At 47.3% G+C, this 22,268-nt stretch overlaps 1 protein-coding gene across 1 annotated transcript in view; it reads left to right on the top strand.

The window, feature by feature from the left end:
- The window catches only part of cacna2d3a (calcium channel, voltage-dependent, alpha 2/delta subunit 3a), an 838,535-nt gene that overhangs the window by 736,304 nt on the left and 79,963 nt on the right, over window positions 1-22,268 (top strand). Inside the window, exon 22 of the mRNA XM_078210160.1 lies at window positions 2,003-2,058. Within this exon, the coding sequence (XP_078066286.1) occupies window positions 2,003-2,058 (56 nt within the window). The remainder of the gene's footprint in view (window positions 1-2,002; window positions 2,059-22,268) is intronic.

Below are 22,268 nucleotides of genomic sequence, written 5' to 3'. Positions count from 1 at the left end.
CACAGCTTGGATCACTGTCTGTGCAGAGTCTGCACATTCTCCCCGTGTCTGCATGCGTTACCTCCGGGTGCTCCGGTTTCCTCCCACAGTCCGAAAGATGTGCTGGTTACGTACATTGGCCATGATTAATTCTCCCTCCGTGTACCCGAACAGGCGCCGGAGTGTGGCGACTAGGGGATTTTCACAGTAACTTCATTGCACTGTTAATGTAAGCCTACTTGTGACACTAATAAATAAGCTAAACTTCCTGAACCTCCTCACTGCTCTGAAAGTAAATATGCCATTATTATTAACAAACCAGCTCGAACAATTTAGCAAATTTAGTGTCATTAGTTTGGGGATTCGTAACATAAGGGGATTATTCGCATTAGATATTGGCACGCCTTTATGAACAGAATAACACATTTCAGAATTAGGTTCACTGGATTAACGAGTTGATATAAATTTCAAACAAAAATATATGTTGAGGAGAGCAGTAGTGTTTAAATGTGTCTCAACATGTCCTGTTGCGACACTGCAATCCCTGTCTCCTGTGTATCTTCGCACTCATACTGTTTTTTACACTTTGGGCAATAGTGGGGGAAGTGTTAGATTCCCGAGTTAATTATCAGCCTGTTACACCACATTGAACACACCTTCTGTGGCCAACAAGTCCTGGCATTGGACATGAAGGTAGTCATGATGTGGAGATGCCGGCGTTGGACTGGGGTAAACACCAGGTTAAAGTCCAACAGGTTTATTTGTAGCAAACGCCACTAGCTTTCGGAACTGGCTGTTCCTTCATCAGGTGGGTGGGAGTTCTGATCACAAACAGGTCATACAAAGACACAAACTCAATTTACATGAATAATGATTGGAATGTGAGTCTTTACAGCTAATCAAGTCTTAAAGGTACAGACAATGTGAGTGGAGAGAGCATTAAGCACAGGTTAAAGAGATGTGTATTGTTTCCAGACAGGAAAGTTGGTGAGATTTTGCAAGCCCAGGCAAGTTGTGGGGGTTACAGATAGTGTGACATTGAACCCAAGACCCCGGTTGAGGCCGTCCTCATGTGTGCGGAACTTGGCTGTCAGTCTCTGCTCAGCGACTCTGCGCTGTCGTGTGTCGTGAAGGCCGCCTTGGAGAATGCTTACCTGAAGATCAGAGGCCGAATGCCCGTGACCGCTGAAGTGCTCCCCCACAGGAAGAGAACAGTCTTGCCTGGTGATTGTCGAGCGATGTTCATTCATCCGTTGTTGTATGCCCTGTTTGTGATCAGAACTCCCACCCACCTGACGAAGGAACAGGCAGTTCCAAAAGCTAGTGGCGTTTGCTACAAATAAACCTGTTGGACTTTAACCTGGTGTTGTGAGACTTCTTATTGGACTCGAACCCAGGGTTTCTGGTCCAGTGGTAAGGGCACTGCCACTGCGCCAAAAAGCCTCTGATATGATATGGCCTAATTCTGCTCCTGCATCTTCGGAGGCAGAAGTCCCTTCCCTTACAAACTCTAACAGCAACACACAGAGTGCTAGCAGTCTATCTCCGGGGGTGCCAGAGGAACTGATACTCCCAGCTAAGTACAAGGCAAAGACTCCCTGATTGGCCCATCAATTGCTTCCTTAATCAGAGACATCTTTTTGCGTCCAACCAAATAAACAAAATCAACTTAGGGACAACTCAAAAGGGGCAGCTCCCTAAAAGGAGGGGAACAGCCCAAAACAAAAGATAAAGTGGAAAGGAAACTTAAAACATCAAATTAAAATGTGATTAAAGGAGTCAATAATACATCCCAGTCCTACGGTGCCCAGTGAGCACAGAAGCATCCTTAATCAGGGAGTTCATATTCCAATAGGCCAACCTCAAAGGCCTGATTGAAGTCATTACAACCTCCTTACACTGCAGAATTTAACAGGAACACTGGCAAATTGGTCTTAATAGTTTTGGAAATCCTGCCAGGGAAGTACTTAGAGATGTCTCTTATAAATATCCTAACAAAGCTCTTTTTTTTAATTTTTACTAGATTTCTGGTGGAATTCAATCTTTGTAGTTGGTGGAATTCTGACTTCACAGTGAAAGGTAAGTTTGGTAACTTTTCTTTCTAGAACAACAAGCAGAATTACTTAATGAGCTTTTTAATGAAACAATATTTGGTGTGCACTTCCAACTCTATCACCTGAATTGGAGTCCATCTCAGACTAATGGATATTTCAAATAATTTCCCAGTGAATGTGAATGCCACACAGAATTAACCATAATCTTACAGTAAATATCAGAAGAGAATTGAATGTGGATGGGGGAGTCTGAAATATTGGCTGGTGGAGATGATTATGTTAGGCTATTGCTTAAACAGGCTGTTGGACATCTTCCAAGCTTGGACACCATATTAGTGATGAGCACTTTTCAGGGTTGACCGAGCTGATATGATGCCTGGGTCTTGACTTATGAGGAGCGTTTGAGGACTCTGGGTCTGTACTCGATGGCATTTAGAAGGATGAGGGAGGTTCTCATTGAAACATACAGAATAATGAAAGGCCTAGATACAGTGGATGTGAGGAAGATGTTTCCATTCATAGGAGAGGCTAGGATCTGAAGGCACAGCCTCAGAGTAAAGGAACGATCCTTTAGAACCAAGATGAGGAGGAATTTCTTCAGCCAGAGGGTGATGAAGTTATGGAATTCATTGCCACGGAAGACTGTGGAGGCCAGGTCATTGAATGTATTTAAGACAAAGATAGATAGGTTCTTGATTGGCAAGGGGATCAAAGGTTACAGGGAAAAGGTGGGAGAATGGGATTGAGAAACTTATCAGCCATGATTGAATGGCATAACAGACTTGATGGGCCGAATGGCCTAATTCTGCTCCTGCATCTTTTGGTCATTGTTAAGTTCATCAGAGTTTCTGTGCCTTCAACTATGCGGCAATTCTTTACAACTGGGTGGCTTGAGAAGGCATAAAGATTCAAGCACATTGTGTGGGACTGGAGGCACCCATAGGCCTGACCAGGTAAACTTGACAAATGGTGGTCGGGACTTTCCAGCCCCGTCGTGATAGGACCCACCGCGGGAGATTTGACAGCCCAGCCAATGGTCTATTGACTATCGGCGGGAGCAGACCATCTCGGCGGCAGGTGAGGCTGAAAAATCCCGCCTGGTGTCTTTTTTCAATTTTCTTCAGAACTACGCAAAGGATAAAGTAAGTGGTGTTTAAAATTATGAATGATATTATATAGAAACAGTCAGCTTACAATTGTTGAGCGGGAGGGGCAGTGTAAGGAACAAATAGTCATTGGTAAGAGATTAAGTGTAAGAAATTTAGAACAGAAGGTAAGAGAAATAGGGCATTGTGGTGAGGATGTGGAATTTACCTCCAGTGCTTGTGGTTGAGCCAGAAACTTTACCAACATTTAAGATCCAATGGGATAGGTGAATGAAGGGAGATATAAATGATAGTGAAATGTGATTAAAACTATTTACACATATGGAAAATAAACTCCAGCACAAATTGAGTGGGACAAATGGGCTTCTTGTATTGTTATTCTGATGTGTTTCCATGTAGAAGTAGCAGATTTCCTTCTATGACAAATGTTGGTATGTTTTTACAACAATCTGGAATACTCTGGTTTCCAAAGCTCCCTTTTTCTTAATCGTTCTCAAGGTTTAGGCATCAGTAACACATTCAACATTTATTGCCCAACTCTAGTTGCCCTGAGAAGGTAGCGGTGGAACTTATTGAACTGCTGCGAATTCTTATCATTCCTTGTACTCATTTAATACAGCCTCAGAGTGTAGTTAAAAATAAAAGCAACCACATTGGCATGGACCTGGACACAAATCCTGGCCAGATGGGTAATTATAGCAAGTTTCCTCCACTGTAGGACATTAGTGAACAATGGTGATTCAACCACTTCATGCATTTTTTAATTTCCAGTTTTGTCTCTTGGCAGAATTGAAATTCTCAAGCTGCCTTGGTGACATTTGAACCCACATTCTCCTGGCCTTGAGATTACTAATCCAGCTACAGGATCACTACATTACCGTACCCTGAGTTGCCAGGTTTTATTGAATTCATTTTCGCAACTTTTCTTTGTAGGATTTAGACTCTTGGTCGCCGAGTTGTTAGTCTAGTACCGTATCAACCAGTTACTGTATTTGTGAGAGGATGTTGGACAAAAAAGCAATAAACATGCATTGCATTAACAGGAGTTTACAAATAAAAGGAGGTTGAGATGTTTACAGTGTGTGGAAGAAAGCAAAGTTAAATTAGGAAAGATGGAAAAGGATAAACAGGAAGACAGTGCATAAATATTTAAAATCTTTACTTCCATTTAAGATTGTTCTTTCAGCATCTATTTTTATAGCACCGTATTAAATTTTACAATGAAGCATTTTATAGTTGAATTGAGTTGTTTTATGAATGCAATGGTGATGTTTGTTTCAATGCAAGTTGAGATTAAAGTAATCATCCCAGACAGACTTGAATATCTTTGGACCTGCTAGCAGCTTAAGAGTTAACTTCTGTGGATGCTGTGATATGTATGTGGACATTTAACTGATCGATATACTTGTATTAGTCTAGTTTGCAGCTTATTATAATGATGCCTTATTTGTTGCCTTCTTAGTGTGAATTTAGCTTATGTTGTTTTGTCACTTTACAACTCTAAATTCAGTGGAGTTTTCTCATTGGTTACAAACCAGCTGAAACTTTTAACTTTTGGACAGCATGATGGCACTGCTGCCTCACAGCGCCAGGGACCCGGGTTCGATTCCTGGCTTGGGTCACTGTCTGTGTGGAGTTTGCACATTCTCCCCGTGTCTACATGGATTTCCTCCGGGTGCTCCGGTTTCCTCCCACATTCCAAAGATGTGTGGGTTAGGTGGATTGGCCATGCTAAATTGCCCCTTAGTGTCAGGGGGACTAGCTAGGGTAATACATGGGGTTATGGGGATAGAGCCTGGGTGGGATTGTGGTCGGTGCAGACTCGATGGGCCAAATGGCCTCCTTCTGCACTGTAGGAATCTATGAGAATTACTCAATGGTCTTTTGGAAATGGAAGTGTTCCCTTTGAAAATCAGTTCTGCATATCATGGTGCTACGCAGATGACAGTTTTGAAAGGAAAGGCTCACAATTTTGAACTACTATTGAGTTGCACAACTGAATTTTTAATAGTTTGGTGCTGAAACAGCAGGTGGGATTCTCGGATCTCGTTCGCCCCACCCCAGCAGTCTGCGAGAGTAGAGAATTCGTCACTCAGCCAAAACTCCATTCACTGCAGTGGCGGCCCCGGAGAATCCCAGCCGTGGATAAGGTCGGAGGTTTCCGACCTACATTGCATTTGGCGCTGGAATAGTTTACAAGACGGTAAAAAAATGGGATCATAGATGATCGTTATTTCACTCATACCCTCACATAATGTGAGGTAATATTTCATCAAGAGTTACTGACGGCAACAGTACTATGGAAAACAGAAAAAGTACCAATTTGATGGGTGGCACCGTGCCACAGTGATTAGCGCTGCCTCACAGCGTCATGGACCCGGGTTTGATTCCCAGCCTTTTGTCACTGTCTGTGCGGAGTCTGCACATTCTCCCCATGTCTGCATGGGTTTCCTCCGGGTGCTCCGCTTTCCTCCCACAGTCCAAAGATGTGCGGGTTAGGTGATCCTTCTGCACTACAGGAATCTATGAAACCATGCCGCAGTGAATGTTTCAATGTTGAACGCACATAGAGTGATTAAATGTACATTCTTGCAGCAATCTTACTGCTGCACCTATACAGACAGGAGATTTGAAATAAGTGTGTATCCGAAAAAAAAATTAGCACTGCTGCCTCACAACTCCAGGGTTCCGGGTTCAATTTCAACTTTGGGGTCACTGTCTGTACGGAGTCTGCACATTCTCCCCGTGTCTGCGTGGGTCTCCTCCTATGCTCCAGTTTCCTCCCACAGCCCAAAGATGTGTAGATTAGGTAGAATGGCCATGCTAAATTCTCCCTCAGTGTCAGGGGGATTAGCAGGGTAAATACATGGGGTTATGGGAAAAGGGCCTGCTTGGGAGTGTTGTCGGTGCAGACTCGACAGGCCAAATGGCCTTCTGCACTGTAGGGATTCTATGATTCGATGATTCTTTGGAACTGGGAAGAGCACAACTGCATGACCACTTGGTTCACTGACAGTTCAGAAAGCAGTTCACAAAATGGTTTGTGTTGATTACAGAAGCACGTTTCTGTCATTCTGGAGGATCGCTCACTCGTGTGGATAATCAAAATTGGCAACTTAAGTTTATTTATTAGCGTCACAAGTAGGCTTACGTTAACACTGCAATGAAGTTACTGTGAAAATCCCCTGGTCGCCTCACTCCGGCACCTGTTCAGGTACACTCAGGGAGAATTTCGCATGGCCAATGCACCTAACCAGCACATCTTTCGGACTGTGGGAGGAAACCTCAGCACCCGGAGGAAACCCATGCAGACACGAGGAGAAAGTGCAGACTCCATACAGACAGTGACCCAAGCCAGGAATCGAACCTGGGTCCCTGGCACTGTGAGGCAACAGTGCTAACCACTGTGCCGCTGTGAATTGACTTCAGTACATACGACAATGTAGATTTGTTCATGAATAGATGTTTTCCTTAGATTCTGTCAATCTATCTATCTTCCAGTAAGTAAAAAAGACGATCCCATGAAGTTACAATTAATCTATATCAGTGAACAAACACTTCACACTTTAGTTTGCTATTTTAGCAAAGGTGACAACCCATTTGAATTAACAGGCCAATGCTTCTGTAAAAACAGCAGGCAGCAATGCCAGGTAAAGGCAACAAGCATTCTTCTGCTAATATCATCAAGCTATTTGTAAGTTATCATCCTTCTTCATGAGTAGCCAAGATTTTATAAGATTTTCCCCCGAAGTTGAAGATGATTTGCTTTGACACTCTCAGTTCTCAGGTGACTGAGGGGTCCAATGTGCGACCCACAGTCTCTGTCATCGGTGGAGCAGACGGTGGTTGGAGGAGTGGGTGGGTGGGATGCCCAGGTTGGATTGGGTGAGTGGGATGCCCAGGTTGTCACACTCTCCTTTCACTGTCGACGCTTGGCTTCCATTTGCTCTCTGCGATGAAACCTGAGGTGTTCCGTTCCTTCCTGGATTCTTTTCCTTCGTATCAAGTGGTCTTGGGCCATAGAGTCCAGATGTTGGTGGGGATGTTACACGTGTTCAAGGAAGCTTTGAGGGTGTCCTTGAAGCATTTCCTTTGCCCTCCCTGGGTTTCCCTTGGCATGTTGAAGCTCTGAAGAAAGTGCTCGTTTTGGGAGTCTTGTGTCAGGCATGTGGTCGATGTGGCCCATCCAGTGGAGCTGAGCGAGCCTGGTCAATGATCAGGGATGTTGACCTGAGAGAGAATGCTGACATGGGTGGGCCTATCCCGCCAATGCAGTTGCAGTATCTTCCGGAGGCAGCGTTGGTGGCAATTCTCCAGGGTTTGAGATGCCTGCTATACATTGTCCACATCTCCCAGCCATTTGGGAGGACAGGTATCATTACTGCTCTGTTGGCCATAAGCTTGGCGTTGGGTCTTAGGTCCTGGTCTTCAAACACATTCTTCCTCAGGCCATGGAATACTGCACTGGCACACTGAGCTGGTGTTCACCCTTGTCATCGATATCTGCCCTTGTTCACAGTGGGTTCCAGAGAAATGGGAAGTTGTCCATGATATCCAAGGGCTTGTTCTGGATTTCAACAACTGGGGTGGAGGCAGTGCAGTGTGGCAGGGGGAGGTTGGTAGCGGACCTTTGTCTTAAGGATATTGAGCTGCTTCTCTCACTTTCTCACATTAATGACCCCGTTCCTCTCACACTCTCTCACTGTTAACGTCTCCGTTCCTCTCACACTCTCTCACTGTTAAGGACCCCGTTCCTCTCACACTCTCTCACTGTTAATGCCCTGTTTCTCTCACACTCTCTCACTGGTAACGACCCCGTTCCTCTCACACTCTCTCGCTGTTAATGATCCCGTTCCTCTCACACTCTCTCACTGTTAATGAGCCCGTTCCTCTCATACTATCTCACTGTGAATGTCCCCGTTTCTCTCACACACTCTCACTGTTAATGTCCCCGTTCCTCTCACACTCTCTCACTGTTAATGACCCTGTTCCTCTCACACTCTCTCTCTGTTAATGATCCCGTTCCTCTCACACTCTCTCACTGCTAATGATCCCGTTCCTCTCACATTCTCACTGTTAATGACCCTGTTCCTCTCACACTCTCTCACTGTTAATGATCCCGTTCCTCTCACATTCTCACTGTTAATGGCCCCGTTCCTCTCACACTCTCTCACTGTTAATGACCCCGTTCCTCTCACACTCTCTCACTGTTAATGATCCCGTTCCTCTCACATTCTCACTGTTAATGTCCCCGTTCCTCTCACACTCTCTCTCTGTTAATGACCCCGTTCCTCTCACACTCTCTCACTGTTAATGTCCCTGTTCCTCTCACACTCTCTCACTGTTAATGTCCCTGTTCCTCTCACACTCTCTCACTGTTAATGTCCCTGTTCCTCTCACACACTCTCACTGTTAATGATCCCGTTCCTCTCACACTCTCTCACTGTTAATGATCCCGTTCCTCTCACACACTCTCACTGTTAATGATCCCGTTCCTCTCACACTCTCTCACTGTTATTGACCCCGTTCCTCTCACACTCTCTCACTGTTAATGATCCCGTTCCTCTCACACACTCTCACTGTTATTGACCCCGTTCCTCTCACACACTCTCACTGTTATTGACCCCGTTCCTCTCACACTCTCTCACTGTTATTGACCCCGTTCCTCTCACACTCTCGCACTTTTAATGATCCCGTTCCACTCACACTCTCTCACTGTTAATGATCTCGTTCCTCTCACATTCTCTCACTGTTATTGTCCCCGTTCCTCTCACACTCTCACTGTTAATGATCCCGTTCCTCTCACACTCTCACTGTTAATGATCCTGTTCCTCTCACACTCTCACTGTTAATGATCCCGTTCCTCTCACACTCTCACTGTTAATGATCCTGTTCCTTTCACACTCTCTCGCTGTTAATGATCCCGTTCCTCTCACACACTCTCTCACTGTTAATGATCTCGTTCCTTTCACACTCTCACTGTTAATGATCCCGTTCCTCTCACACTCTCACTGCTAATGATCCCGTTCCTCTCACACTCTCTCGCTGTTAATGATCCCGTTCCTCTCACACTCTCTCGCTGTTAATGATCCTGTTCCTCTCACATTCTCTCACTGTTAATGACCCCGTTCCTCTCACACACTCTCGCTGTTAATGATCCCGTTCCTCTCACACTCTCACTGTTAATGATCCCGTTCCTCTCACACTCTCACTGTTAATGACCCCGTTCCTCTCACACTCTCTCACTGTTAATGATCCCGTTCCTCTCACATTCTCACTGTTAATGGCCCCGTTCCTCTCACACTCTCTCACTGTTAATGACCCCGTTCCTCTCACACTCTCTCACTGTTAATGATCCCGTTCCTCTCACATTCTCACTGTTAATGGCCCCGTTCCTCTCACACTCTCTCTCTGTTAATGACCCCGTTCCTCTCACACTCTCTCACTGTTAATGTCCCTGTTCCACTCACACTCTCTCACTGTTAATGTCCCTGTTCCTCTCACACTCTCTCACTGTTAATGTCCCTGTTCCTCTCACACTCTCTCACTGTTAATGATCCCGTTCCTCTCACACTCTCTCACTGTTAATGTCCCCGTTCCTCTCACACTCTCTCACTGTTAATGATCCCGTTCCTCTCACACTCACTCACTGTTAATGACCCCGTTCCTCTCACACACTCTCACTGTTAATGATCCTGTTCCTCTCACACTCTCACTGTTAATGATCCCGTTCCTCTCACACTCTCTCACTGTTAATGATCCCGTTCCTCTCACACTCTCTCACTGTTAATGATCCTTTTCCTTTCACACTCTCTCGCTGTTAATGATCCCGTTCCTCTCACACACTCTCACTGTTATTGACCCCGTTCCTCTCACACACTCTCACTGTTATTGACCCCGTTCCTCTCACACTCTCTCACTGTTATTGACCCCGTTCCTCTCACACTCTCGCACTTTTAATGATCCCGTTCCACTCACACTCTCTCACTGTTAATGATCTCGTTCCTCTCACATTCTCTCACTGTTATTGTCCCCGTTCCTCTCACACTCTCACTGTTAATGATCCCGTTCCTCTCACACTCTCACTGTTAATGATCCTGTTCCTCTCACACTCTCACTGTTAATGATCCCGTTCCTCTCACACTCTCACTGTTAATGATCCTTTTCCTTTCACACTCTCTCGCTGTTAATGATCCCGTTCCTCTCACACACTCTCTCACTGTTAATGATCTCGTTCCTTTCACACTCTCACTGTTAATGATCCCGTTCCTCTCACACTCTCACTGCTAATGATCCCGTTCCTCTCACACTCTCTCGCTGTTAATGATCCCGTTCCTCTCACACTCTCTCGCTGTTAATGATCCTGTTCCTCTCACATTCTCTCACTGTTAATGACCCCGTTCCTCTCACACACTCTCGCTGTTAATGATCCCGTTCCTCTCACACTCTCACTGTTAATGATCCCGTTCCTCTCACACTCTCACTGTTAATGACCCCGTTCCTCTCACACTCTCTCACTGTTAATGATCCCGTTCCTCTCACACTCTCACTGTTAATGATCCCGTTCCTCTCACATTCTCTCACTGTTAATGACCCCGTTCCTCTCACACACTCTCGCTGTTAATGATCCCGTTCCTTTCACACTCTCACTGTTAATGATCCCGTTCCTCTCACACTCTCTCACTGTTAATGACCCCGTTCCTCTCACACTCTCTCACTGTTAATGATCCCGTTCCTCTCACATTCTCACTGTTAATGGCCCCGTTCCTCTCACACTCTCTCTCTGTTAATGACCCCGTTCCTCTCACACTCTCTCACTGTTAATGTCCCTGTTCCTCTCACACTCTCTCACTGTTAATGTCCCTGTTCCTCTCACACTCTCTCACTGTTAATGTCCCTGTTCCTCTCACACACTCTCACTGTTAATGACCCCGTTCCTCTCACATTCTCACTGTTAATGATCCCGTTCCTCTCACACTCTCTCTCTGTTAATGATCTCGTTCCTCTCACACTCTCTCACTGCTAATGTTCTCGTTCCTCTCACACACTCTCGCTGCTAATGATCCCGTTCCTCTCACATTCTCACTGTTAATGATCCCGTTCCTCTCACACTCTCTCTCTGTTAATGATCCCGTTCCTCTCACACTCTCACACTTTTAATGATCCTGTTCCATCACACTCTCTCACTGTTATTGTCCCCGTTCCTCTCACACTCTCTCACTGTTAATGATCCCGTTCCTCTCACATTCTCTCACTGTTATTGTCCCCGTTCCTCTCACACTCTCACTGTTAATGATCCCGTTCCTCTCACACTCTCACTGTTAATGATCCCGTTCCTCTCACACTCTCTCGCTGTTAATGATCCCGTTACTCTCACACACTCTCTCACTGTTAATGATCTCGTTCCTTTCACACTCTCACTGTTAATGATCCCGTTCCTCTCACACTCTCACTGCTAATGATCCCGTTCCTCTCACACTCTCTCGCTGTTAATGATCCTGTTCCTCTCACATTCTCTCACTGTTAATGACCCCGTTCCTCTCACACACTCTCGCTGTTAATGATCCCGTTCCTCTCACACTCTCACTGTTAATGATCCCGTTCCTCTCACACTCTCACTGTTAATGATCCCGTTCCTCTCACACTCTCACTGTTAATGATCCCGTTCCTCTCACACACTCTCACTGTTAATGATCCCGTTCCTCTCACACACTCTCGCTGTTAATGATCCCGTTCCTCTCACACTCTCACTGTTAATGATCCCGTTCCTCTCACACTCTCCCACTGTTAATGATCCCGTTGCTCTCACACTCTCACTGTTAATGATCCCGTTCCTCTCAGACACTCTCTCTGTTAATGTCCCCGTTCCTCTCAGACTCTCTCACTGTTAATGAGCCCGTTCCTCTCACACACTCTCTCTGTTAATGTCCCCGTTCCTCTCACACTCTCTCACTGTTAATATCGCCGCTCCTCTCACACTCTCTCACTGTTAATGTCCCTGTTCCTCTCACACTTTTAATGATCCCGTTCCACTCACACTCTCTCACTGTTAATGATCCTGTTCCTCTCACACTGTTAAATACCCCGTTCCTCTCACACTGTTAAATACCCCGTTCCTCTCACACTCTCTCACTGTTAATGTCCCCGTTCCTCTCACACTCCCTCTCTGTTAATGATCCCGTTCCTCTCACACTCTCCCACTGTTAATGATCCCGTTCCTCTCACACTCTCACAGTTAATGATCCCGTTCCTCTCACACACTCTCTCTGTTAATGTCCCCGTTCCTCTCACACACTCTCACTGTTAAAGACCCTGTTCCTCTCACACTCTCACTGTTAATGACCCCGTTCCTCTCACACATCTCGCTGTTAATGTCCCCGTTCCTCTCAGACTCTCTCACTGTTAATGTCCCCGTTCCTCTCACACTCTCTCACTGTTAATGTCCCCGTTCCTCTCACACTCCCTCTCTGTTAATGATCCCGTTCCTCTCACACTCTCACTGTTAATGATCCCGTTCCTCTCACACTCTCCCACTGTTAATGATCCCGTTCCTCTCACACTCTCACTGTTAATGATCCCGTTCCTCTCACACACACTCTCTGTTAATGTCCCCGTTCCTCTCACACACTCTCACTGTTAACGACCCTGTTCCTCTCACACTCTCACTGTTAATGACCCCGTTCCTCTCACACATCTCGCTGTTAATGTCCCCGTTCCTCTCAGACTCTCTCACTGTTAATGTCCCCGTTCCTCTCACACTCTCTCACTGTTCATGAACCCGTTCCTCTCACACTCTCTCACTGTTAATGATCCCGTTCCTCTCACACTCTCTCACTGTTAATGATCCCGTTCCTCTCACACTCTCTCGCTGTTAATGTCCCTGTTCCTCTCACACTCTCACACTTTTAATGATCCCGTTCCACTCACACTCTCTCACTGTTAATGATCCTGTTCCTCTCACACTGTTAATGATCCCGTTCCACTCACACTCTCTCACTGTTAATGATCCTGTTCCTCTCACACTGTCACTGTTAATGATCCCGTTCTTCTCACACTCTCTCACTGTTAATGATCCCGTTACTCTCACACTCTCTCACTGTTAATGATTCCGTTCCTCTCACACTCTCTCACTGTTAATGACCCCGTTCCTCTCACACTCTCTCACTGTTAATGTCCCCGTTCCTCTCACACTCGCTCGCTGTTAATGACCCCGTTCCTCTCACACTGTTAATATCTCCGTTCCTCTCACACTCTCTCGCTGTTAATGTCCCCGTTCCTCTCACACTCTCACTGTTAATGATCCTGTTCCTCTCACACTGTTAATGATCCCGTTCCTCTCACATTCTCTCTCTGTTAATGATCACGTTCCTCTCACACTCTCTCACTCTTAATGATCCTGTTTCTCTCACACTCTCTCACTGTTAATAATCCCGTTCCACTCACACTCTCTCGCTGTTAATAATCCCGTTCCTCTCACACTCTCTCACTGTTAATGTCCCTGTTCCTCTCACACTCTCTCACTGTTAATGATCCCGTTCCTCTGACACACTCTCACTCTTAATGATCCCGTTCCTCTCACACTCTCTCGCTATTAATGATCCCGTTCCTCTCACACTCTCTCACTGTTAATGATCCTGTTCCTCTCACACTCTCTCGCTGTTAATGTCCCTGTTCCTCTCACACTCTCACACTTTTAATGATCCCGTTCCACTCACTCTCTCACTGTTAATATCTCCGTTCCTCTCACACTCTCACTGTTAATATCTCCGTTCCTCTCACACTCTCACTGTTAATATCTCCGTTCCTCTCACACTCTCACTGTTAATATCTCCGTTTCTCTCACACTCTCACACTGTTAATGACCCCGTTCCTCTCACACACTCTTGCTGTTAATGTCCCTGTTCCTCTGACACTCTCACACTTTTAATGATCCCGTTCCACTCACACTCTCTCACTGTTAATGACCCCGTTCCTCTCACACTGTTAATGACCCCGTTCCTCTCACACTGTTAATGATCCTGTTCCTCTCACACTGTTAATGATCCTGTTCCTCTCACACTCTCGCTGTTAATGAACCCGTTCCTTCACACTCTCTCTCTGTTAATGGTCCCGTTCCTCTCTCACTCTCTCACTGTTAATGACCCCGTTCCTCTCTCACTCTCTCACTGTTAATGATCCCGTTCATCTCACATTCTCTCTCTGTTAATGATCCCGTTCCTCTCACATTCTCTCACTGTTAATGTCCCCGTTCCTCTCTCACTCTCTCACTGTTAATGACCCCGTTCCTCTCTCTCTGTTAATGACCCCATTCCTCTCACATTCTCTCGCTGTTAATGTCCCCGTTCCTCTCACATTCTCTCACTGTTAATGACCCCGTTCCTCTCACACTCTCTCACTGTTAATGATCCCGTTCCTCTCACACTCTCTCACTGTTAATGATCCTGTTCCTCTCACATTCTCTCACTGTTAATGATCCCGTTCCTCTCACACTTTCTCTCTGTTAATGACCCCGTTCCTCTCACACTCTCTCACTGTTAATGTCCCCGTTCCTCTCTCACTCTCTCACTGTTAATGTCCCCGTTCCTCTCACACTCTCTCACTGTTAATGACCCTGTTCCTCTCACATTCTCTCTCTGTTAATGATCCTGTTCCTCTCACACTCTCGCTGTTAATGAACCCGTTCGTCTCAAACTCTGTCTGTTAATAATCCCGTTCCTCTCACACTCTCTCGCTGTTAATGATCCCGTTCCTCTCACACTCTCTCACTGTTAATGATCCCGTTCCTCTGACACTCTCACACTGTTAATGATCCCGTTCCTCTCTCACTGTTAATGACCCCGTTCCTCTCACACTCTCTCACTGTTAATGATCCTGTTCCTCTCACACTCTCGCTGTTAATGATCCCGTTCCTCTCACACTCTCTCACTGTTAATGACCCTGTTCCTCTCACATTCTCTCTCTGTTAATGATCCTGTTCCTCTCACACTCTCGCTGTTAATGAACCCGTTCGTCTCAAACTCTCTCTGTTAATAATCCCGTTCCTCTCACACTCTCTCGCTGTTAATGATCCCGTTCCTCTCACACTCTCTCACTGTTAATGATCCCGTTCCTCTCACACTCTCACACTGTTAATGATCCCGTTCCTCTCACACTCTCTCGCTGTTAATGTCCCTGTTCCTCTCACACTCTCTCTGTTAATGACCCCGTTCCACTCACATTCTCTCACTGTTAATGTCCCCGTTCCTCTCACACTCTCTCACTGTTAATGACCCTGTTCCTCTCACATTCTCTCTCTGTTAATGATCCTGTTCCTCTCACACTCTCGCTGTTAATGAACCCGTTCGTCTCAAACTCTCTCTGTCCAAAGATGTGCGGGTTAGGTTGATTGGCGAGGTTAAAAATTGCCCCTTAGAGTCCTGAGATGCGTAGGTTAGAGGGATTAGTGGGTTAAAATATGTGGGGGTAGGGCCAGGGTGGGATTGTGGTCGGTGTAGACTCGATGGGCCAAATGGCCTCCTTCTGCACTGGAGGGTTTCTATGATTTCTATGATTCTATGTTAATAATCCCGTTCCTCTCACACTCTCTCGCTGTTAATGACCCCATTCCTCTCATACTCTCTCGCTGTTAATGACCCCGTTCCTCTCACACTCTCTCGCTGTTAATGACCCCGTTCCTCTCACACTCTCTCACTGTTAATGATCCCATTCCTCTCACACTCTCTCACTGTTAATGATCCCGTTCCTCTCAGACACTCTCACTGTTAATGTCCCCGTTCCTCTCAGACTCTCTCACTGTTAATGACCCCGTTCCTCTCACACTCTCTCTCTGTTAATGACCCTGTTCCTCTCACACTCTCACACTGTTCATGATCCCATTCCTCTCACACTCTCTCACTGTTAATGATCCCGTTCCTCTCAGACACTCTCACTGTTAATGTCCCCGTTCCTCTCAGACTCTCTCACTGTTAATGACCCCGTTCCTCTCACACTCTCTCACTGTTAATGATCCCGTTCCTCTCAGACACTCTCACTGTTAATGTCCCCGTTCCTCTCAGACTCTCTCACTGTTAATGATCCCGTTCCTCTCACACTCTCTCACTGTTAATATCTCCGTTCCTCTCACACTCTCTCGCTGTTAATGTCCCTGTTCCACTCACACTCTCTCACTGTTAATGATCCCGTTCCTCTCACACTCTCTCACTGTTAATATCTCCGTTCCTCTCACACTCTCTCACTGTTAATATCTCCGTTCCTCTCACACTCTCTCACTGTTAATGTCCCTGTTCCTCTCACACTCTCACACTTGTAATGATCCCGTTCCTCTGACACTCTCTCGCTGTTAATGTCCCTGTTCCTCTCACACTCTCACACTTTTAATGATCCCGTTCCACTCACACTCTCTCACTGTTAATGATCCTGTTCCTCTCACACTGTTAATGACCCCGTTCCTCTCACACTGTTAATGATCCTGTTCCTCTCACACTCTCTCGCTGTTAATGGTCCCGTTCCTCTCACACTCTCTCTCTGTTAATGGTCCCGTTCCTCTCTCACTCTCTCACTGTTAATGACCCCGTTCCTTTCACATTCTCTCACTGTTAATGACCCCGTTCCTCTCACATTCTCTCGCTGTTAATGTCCCCGTTCCTCTCTCACTCTCTCACTGTTAATGATCCCGTTCCTCTCACACTCTCTCACTGTTAATGACCCCGTTCCTCTCTCTCTGTTAATGACCCCGTTCCTCTCACATTCTCTCACTGTTAATGACCCCGTTCCTCTCACACTCTCTCACTGTTAATGATCCCGTTCCTCTCACACTCTCTCACTGTTAATGATCCTGTTCCTCTCACATTCTCTCACTGTTAATGATCCCGTTCCTCTCACACTCTCTCACTGTTAATGATCCTGTTCCTCTCACATTCTCTCACTGTTCATAATCCCGTTCCTCTCACACTCTCTCACTGTTAATGATCCCGTTCCTCTCACACTCTCTCGCTGTTAATGTCCCTGTTCCTCTCACACTCTCTCTGTTAATGACCCCGTTCCACTCACATTCTCTCACTGTTAATGTCCCCGTTCCTCTCACATTCTCTCACTGTTATTGTCCCCATTCCTCTCACACTCTCTCACTGTTAATGATCCCATTCCTCTCACACTCTCACACTGTTAATGACCCCGTTCCTCTCACATTCTCTCACTGTTATTGTCCCCGTTCCTCTCACACTCTCTCTCTGGTAATGATCCCGTTCCTCTCACATTCTCTCTCTGTTAATGTCCCCGTTCCTCTCACACTCTCTCACTGTTAATGATCCCGTTCCTCTCACACTCTCTCACTGTTAATGACCCCGTTCCTCTCACACTCTCTCACTGTTAATGATCCCATTCCTCTCACACTCTCTCACTGTTAATGATCCCGTTCCTCTCAGACGCTCTCACTGTTAATGTCCCCGTTCCTCTCAGACTCTCTCACTGTTAATGATCCCGTTCCTCTCACACTCTCTCACTGTTAATATCTCCGTTCCTCTCACACTCTCTCGCTGTTAATGTCCCTGTTCCTCTCACACTCTCTCGCTGTTAATGTCCCTGTTCCTCTCACACTCTCACACTTTTAATGATCCCGTTCCACTCACACTCTCTCACTGTTAATGATCCTGTTCCTCTCACACTGTTAATGACCCCGTTCCTCTCACATTCTCTCTCTGTTAATGTCCCCGTTCCTCTCACACTCTCTCACTGTTAATGATCCCGTTCCTCTCACACTCCCTCTCTGTTAATGACCCCGTTCCTCTCACACTATCTCAGTGTTAATGACCCTGTTCCTCTCACACTCTCTCACTGTTAATGACCCCGTTCTTCTCACACTCTCTCACTGTTAATGATCCCGTTCCTCCCACACTCTCTCACTGTTAATGACCCCGTTCCTCTCACACTCTCTCACTGTTAATGACCCCGTTCCTCTCACACTCTCTCACTGTTAATGACCCCGTTCCTCTCACACTCTCTCACTGTTAATAATCCCGTTCCTCCCACACTCTCTCACTGTTAATGATCCCGTTCCTCTCACACTCTCTCGCTGTTAATGATCATGTTCCTCTCACACTCTCTCTGTTAATAATCCCGTTCCTCTCACACTCTCTCTCTGTTAATAATCCCATTCCTCTCACACTCTCTCACTGTTAATAATCCCGTTCCTCCCACACTCTCTCACTGTTAATGATCCCGTTCCTCTCACACTCTCTCGCTGTTAATGATCATGTTCCTCTCACACTCTCTCTGTTAATAATCCCGTTCCTCTCACACTCTCTCACTGTTAATGATCCCATTCCTCTCACACTCTCTCTGTTAATAATCCCGTTCCTCTCACACTCTCTCTCTGTTAATAATCCCATTCCTCTCACACTTTCTGTGGTGAATCTGTGGTGAACCATCGTTGGTTCCCACTGGATAGTGCTGAGCCAGGGGCTAGCCAGGACTACAAGGATGTACATATGTTTCTGTTGGGTTGTGCTATTGTTGCTGTTGGGTTAGGGTGGGGTTGTTACACCTTTGTACTGTAGTGTTGTGGCACATCCCAGTCGGGCTCCGCCTCCTGGGAGAGGTATAAGAGTCCCTGCTCTGGCCGGGACCCCTTCAGTCTGGGATAGTGTATATAAGTTCTGGTAGCTTCGTTAACAGTAAATAAAAGCCTTTCATTTACTGAGTTTCAAGCCTCGTGTCTGAATAGCGCATCAATTTTATTTACTGTCGTTAAACTCTCGTCGGAAAAAAAAAAGAGAAAGTGTGGAGCAAATTCTGAAGCCGGAACGCCTAACGCTAGAACCACGTGCGGTGGGCGCTTCTAACACCTTCAACCACTGGCTGAAGTGTTTCGAAGACTACCTGGCAGCCTCCGCAGCGGTCACCACAGATGATGACAGACTCCGGGTCCTCCATGCGAGGGTAAGCGACACTGTCTACCTCGCGATCCGTGCGGTCACTAATTATCCTAAGGCCCTCGAGCTTCTGAAGAAGCGCTATACCAAACCACCTAACGAGATACACGCTCGTTACCTCCGAGCCACTCGACGACGGCAGTCTGGCGAAACGATGGAGGACTATGCCAATGAGCTCCTACAGCTAGCCAGGGGCTGTGACTGCAAAGCTGTGTCGGCTGAGCAGAGCATGTACGACCTCGCCCGAGATGCGTTTGTGGCCGGGGTCGGATCGTCGTACATTCGACTTAAACTGTTGGAGAAGGGTAACCTTAATCTTACCCAGGCCATCGAGTTAGCAGAGATGCTCGAGTCAGCCTCCAAGAGTTTAGTTTTATATCCAGAGGACTATGTGGAGACAGTGTGGCAGGAGCAATCGCAAATCCCTCCTCGTCCCTCGGGTTCGAAATGCTGCGTAATGGCGTGCTCCCATTCGGGCCAGACGACGGCTGCAGCCCCGAGTGGCCCGCAGTGCTATTTCTGTGGAGGAGCGAAGCATACTCGGCAAAAGTGTCCCGCTAAAGCTGTGTTGTGCACCGCATGCGGTAAAAAGGGGCATTATTCAAAAGTGTGCCGACCTAAACCCAGGAACGGCAGTGCGGCCTGCGATTCTTCAGAGCTCGGGTCTTCATCGTCGAAGTCGTCGCGGGGTTCATCCACGTGTGAGACCAGGACGACGCCATTACGGTCGACGGAGTCGGAGGGGTATGACCACCAGGGGTCGCTGAGTTTGGCGCCCTCACCCACGTGCAATTCATGGGGGCAGCCATGTTGGTCGACACTGACCATGAACGACCAGCAGGGGTCCTCCTCATCGACTTCAGCTGCCTGCAGTGGCGCTCATGAACCAACGGTGGCGTCGATCATCCTGGACCAGGCCAAGCCTCATAGACTTGACAAATCTATGATGAATATCCAGGTAAATAACCACGTGGTTTATTGTCTGTTTGACAGCGGGAGCACTGAGAGCTTTATCCTCCCAGACACTGTGAAGCGGTGTGGACTCCAGATTCTACCTGCCAAACAGACAATCTCTATGGCATCAAGGTCCCGGTCTGTTGCCGTGCTAGGGAGTTGTGTGGTAACCTTGAAGGTGCAAGGCACAGTTTACGAGCGTTTCAAGCTCCTTGTGTTGCCGTATCTTTGCGCGCCAATACTTCTCGGACTAAACTTCATGGTCCACTTGAGGAGTGTAATCCTACAGTACGGTGGGCCACTCCCTTCACTTGCAGTGGGAAAACAGCAGCAGCCTCCAAATTGCCCAACGCCTGTAGCCTCTTGCCGCTGAAGATCACCACACCCTCCTTGTTCCAGAATCTTGTGCCAGGCTGCAAGCCCATCGCGACTAAAAGTAGGCGTTACAGCACTGAGGATCGGATCGTCATTAGATCTGAGGTTCAGCGGCTCCTCAAAGAAAGGATCATACAACCCAGTGCTAGTCCGTGGAGAGCGCAGGTCGTGGTGGTCAAGAGCGGGAACAAACCCCGGATGGTCATTGACTACAGTCAGACCATTAACCGATATACGCAGCTGGATGCGTATCCCCTCCCGCGCATATCTGATATGGTCAATCAGATTGCGCAGTACCGGGTGTTCTCCACCATAGACCTCAAGTCTGCCTACCACCAACTCCCCATTCGCCCAGAGGACCGACAATACACGGCTTTTGAGGCGGATGGTCGCTTGTATCACTTTCTCAGGGTTCCCTTTGGTGTCACCAATGGGGTCTCGGTCTTCCAGCGTGCAATGGACCGAATGGTGGACCAGAACGGGCTGCGGGCTACCTTCCCGTACTTGGATAATGTCACCATCTGCGGCCATGACCAGCAGGACCACGACACAAACCTCCTGAACTTCTTACGCACTGCATCTCGCCTGAACTTGACCTACAACAGGGAGAAGTGTGTGTTTCGTACGCGCCGTTTAGCCATCCTAGGATACGTGGTGGAAAACGGGGTCATTGGACCTGATCCAGACCGTATGCGCCCCCTTTCTGAACTTCCCTTACCTGCTAGTGCAAAAGCACTGAGAAGATACTTAGGCTTCTTCTCTTATTATGCGCAGTGGGTTTCCTACTACGCGGACAAAGCCCGTCCGCTCATTAAGTCCACGACTTTTCCCTTAACGCCAGAGGCCCGATTGGCCTTCGATAAATTGAAAGCCGACATCGCGAAAGCTACGATTCACGCTGTAGACGAATCCATCTCCTTTCAGGTGGAGAGCGATGCATCTGATTTCGCCCTGGCCGCCACACTTAACCAGGCGGGCAGGCCCGTCGCATTTTTTTCCCGCACCCTCCAAGGCCCTGAAATTCGGCATTCAGTGGTGGAAAAGGAGGCCCAGGCCATTGTGGAGGCCGTCAGGCACTGGTGCCATTACTTGGCGGGAAAACGGTTCACCCTGATCACGGACCAGCGGTCCATGGCGTTCATGTTTAACAACACGCAGAGGGGCAAGATCAAGAATGACAAGATCTTGCGGTGGAGAATTGAACTCTCCACCTATAACTACGATATCATGTACCGTCCAGGGAAACTCAATGAGCCCTCGGATGCACTCTCGCGTGGAACATGCGCTAGTATACAGGAGGACCATTTGCATGCCCTACATAATGACCTGTGCCATCCTGGGGTCACTCGGCTCTACCACTTTGTAAAAGCCCGCAACCTGCCTTACTCGGTGGAGGACGTCAGGTCGGTAACAAGGAGCTGTCGGGTTTGCGCGGAATGTAAACCGCACTTTTACCAACCTGACCGGGCACATTTAGTCAAGGCCACTCGTCCCTTCGAGAGACTGAGTGTTGATTTTAAGGGCCCCCTTCCCTCAACGGATCGGAATGTGTACTTCCTCAATATCATTGATGAGTACTCTCGGTTCCCTTTTGTTGTTCCCTGCTCTGATACATCCGCTGCCACGGTTATCAAGGCATTCCGTGATCTCTTTACCCTGTTCGGGTACCCCAGCTACATCCATAGCGACAGGGGCTCGTCGTTCATGAGCGATGACTTGAGGCAATTCCTGCTCTCATACGGGATTGCCTCTAGTAGGACCACGAGCTACAACCCTAGGGGTAATGGACAGGTGGAACGCGAGAATGCTACAGTCTGGAAGGCTGTCTTACTGGCGTTGAAGTCAAAAGGTCTTCCAGTCTCCCGTTGGCA

The sequence above is a fragment of the Mustelus asterias genome, chromosome 3 (assembly GCF_964213995.1).
Source record: "Mustelus asterias chromosome 3, sMusAst1.hap1.1, whole genome shotgun sequence".
In the NCBI taxonomy this organism is placed as follows: domain Eukaryota; kingdom Metazoa; phylum Chordata; class Chondrichthyes; order Carcharhiniformes; family Triakidae; genus Mustelus; species Mustelus asterias.
This window is presented reverse-complemented; position numbering and strand designations above follow the sequence as displayed.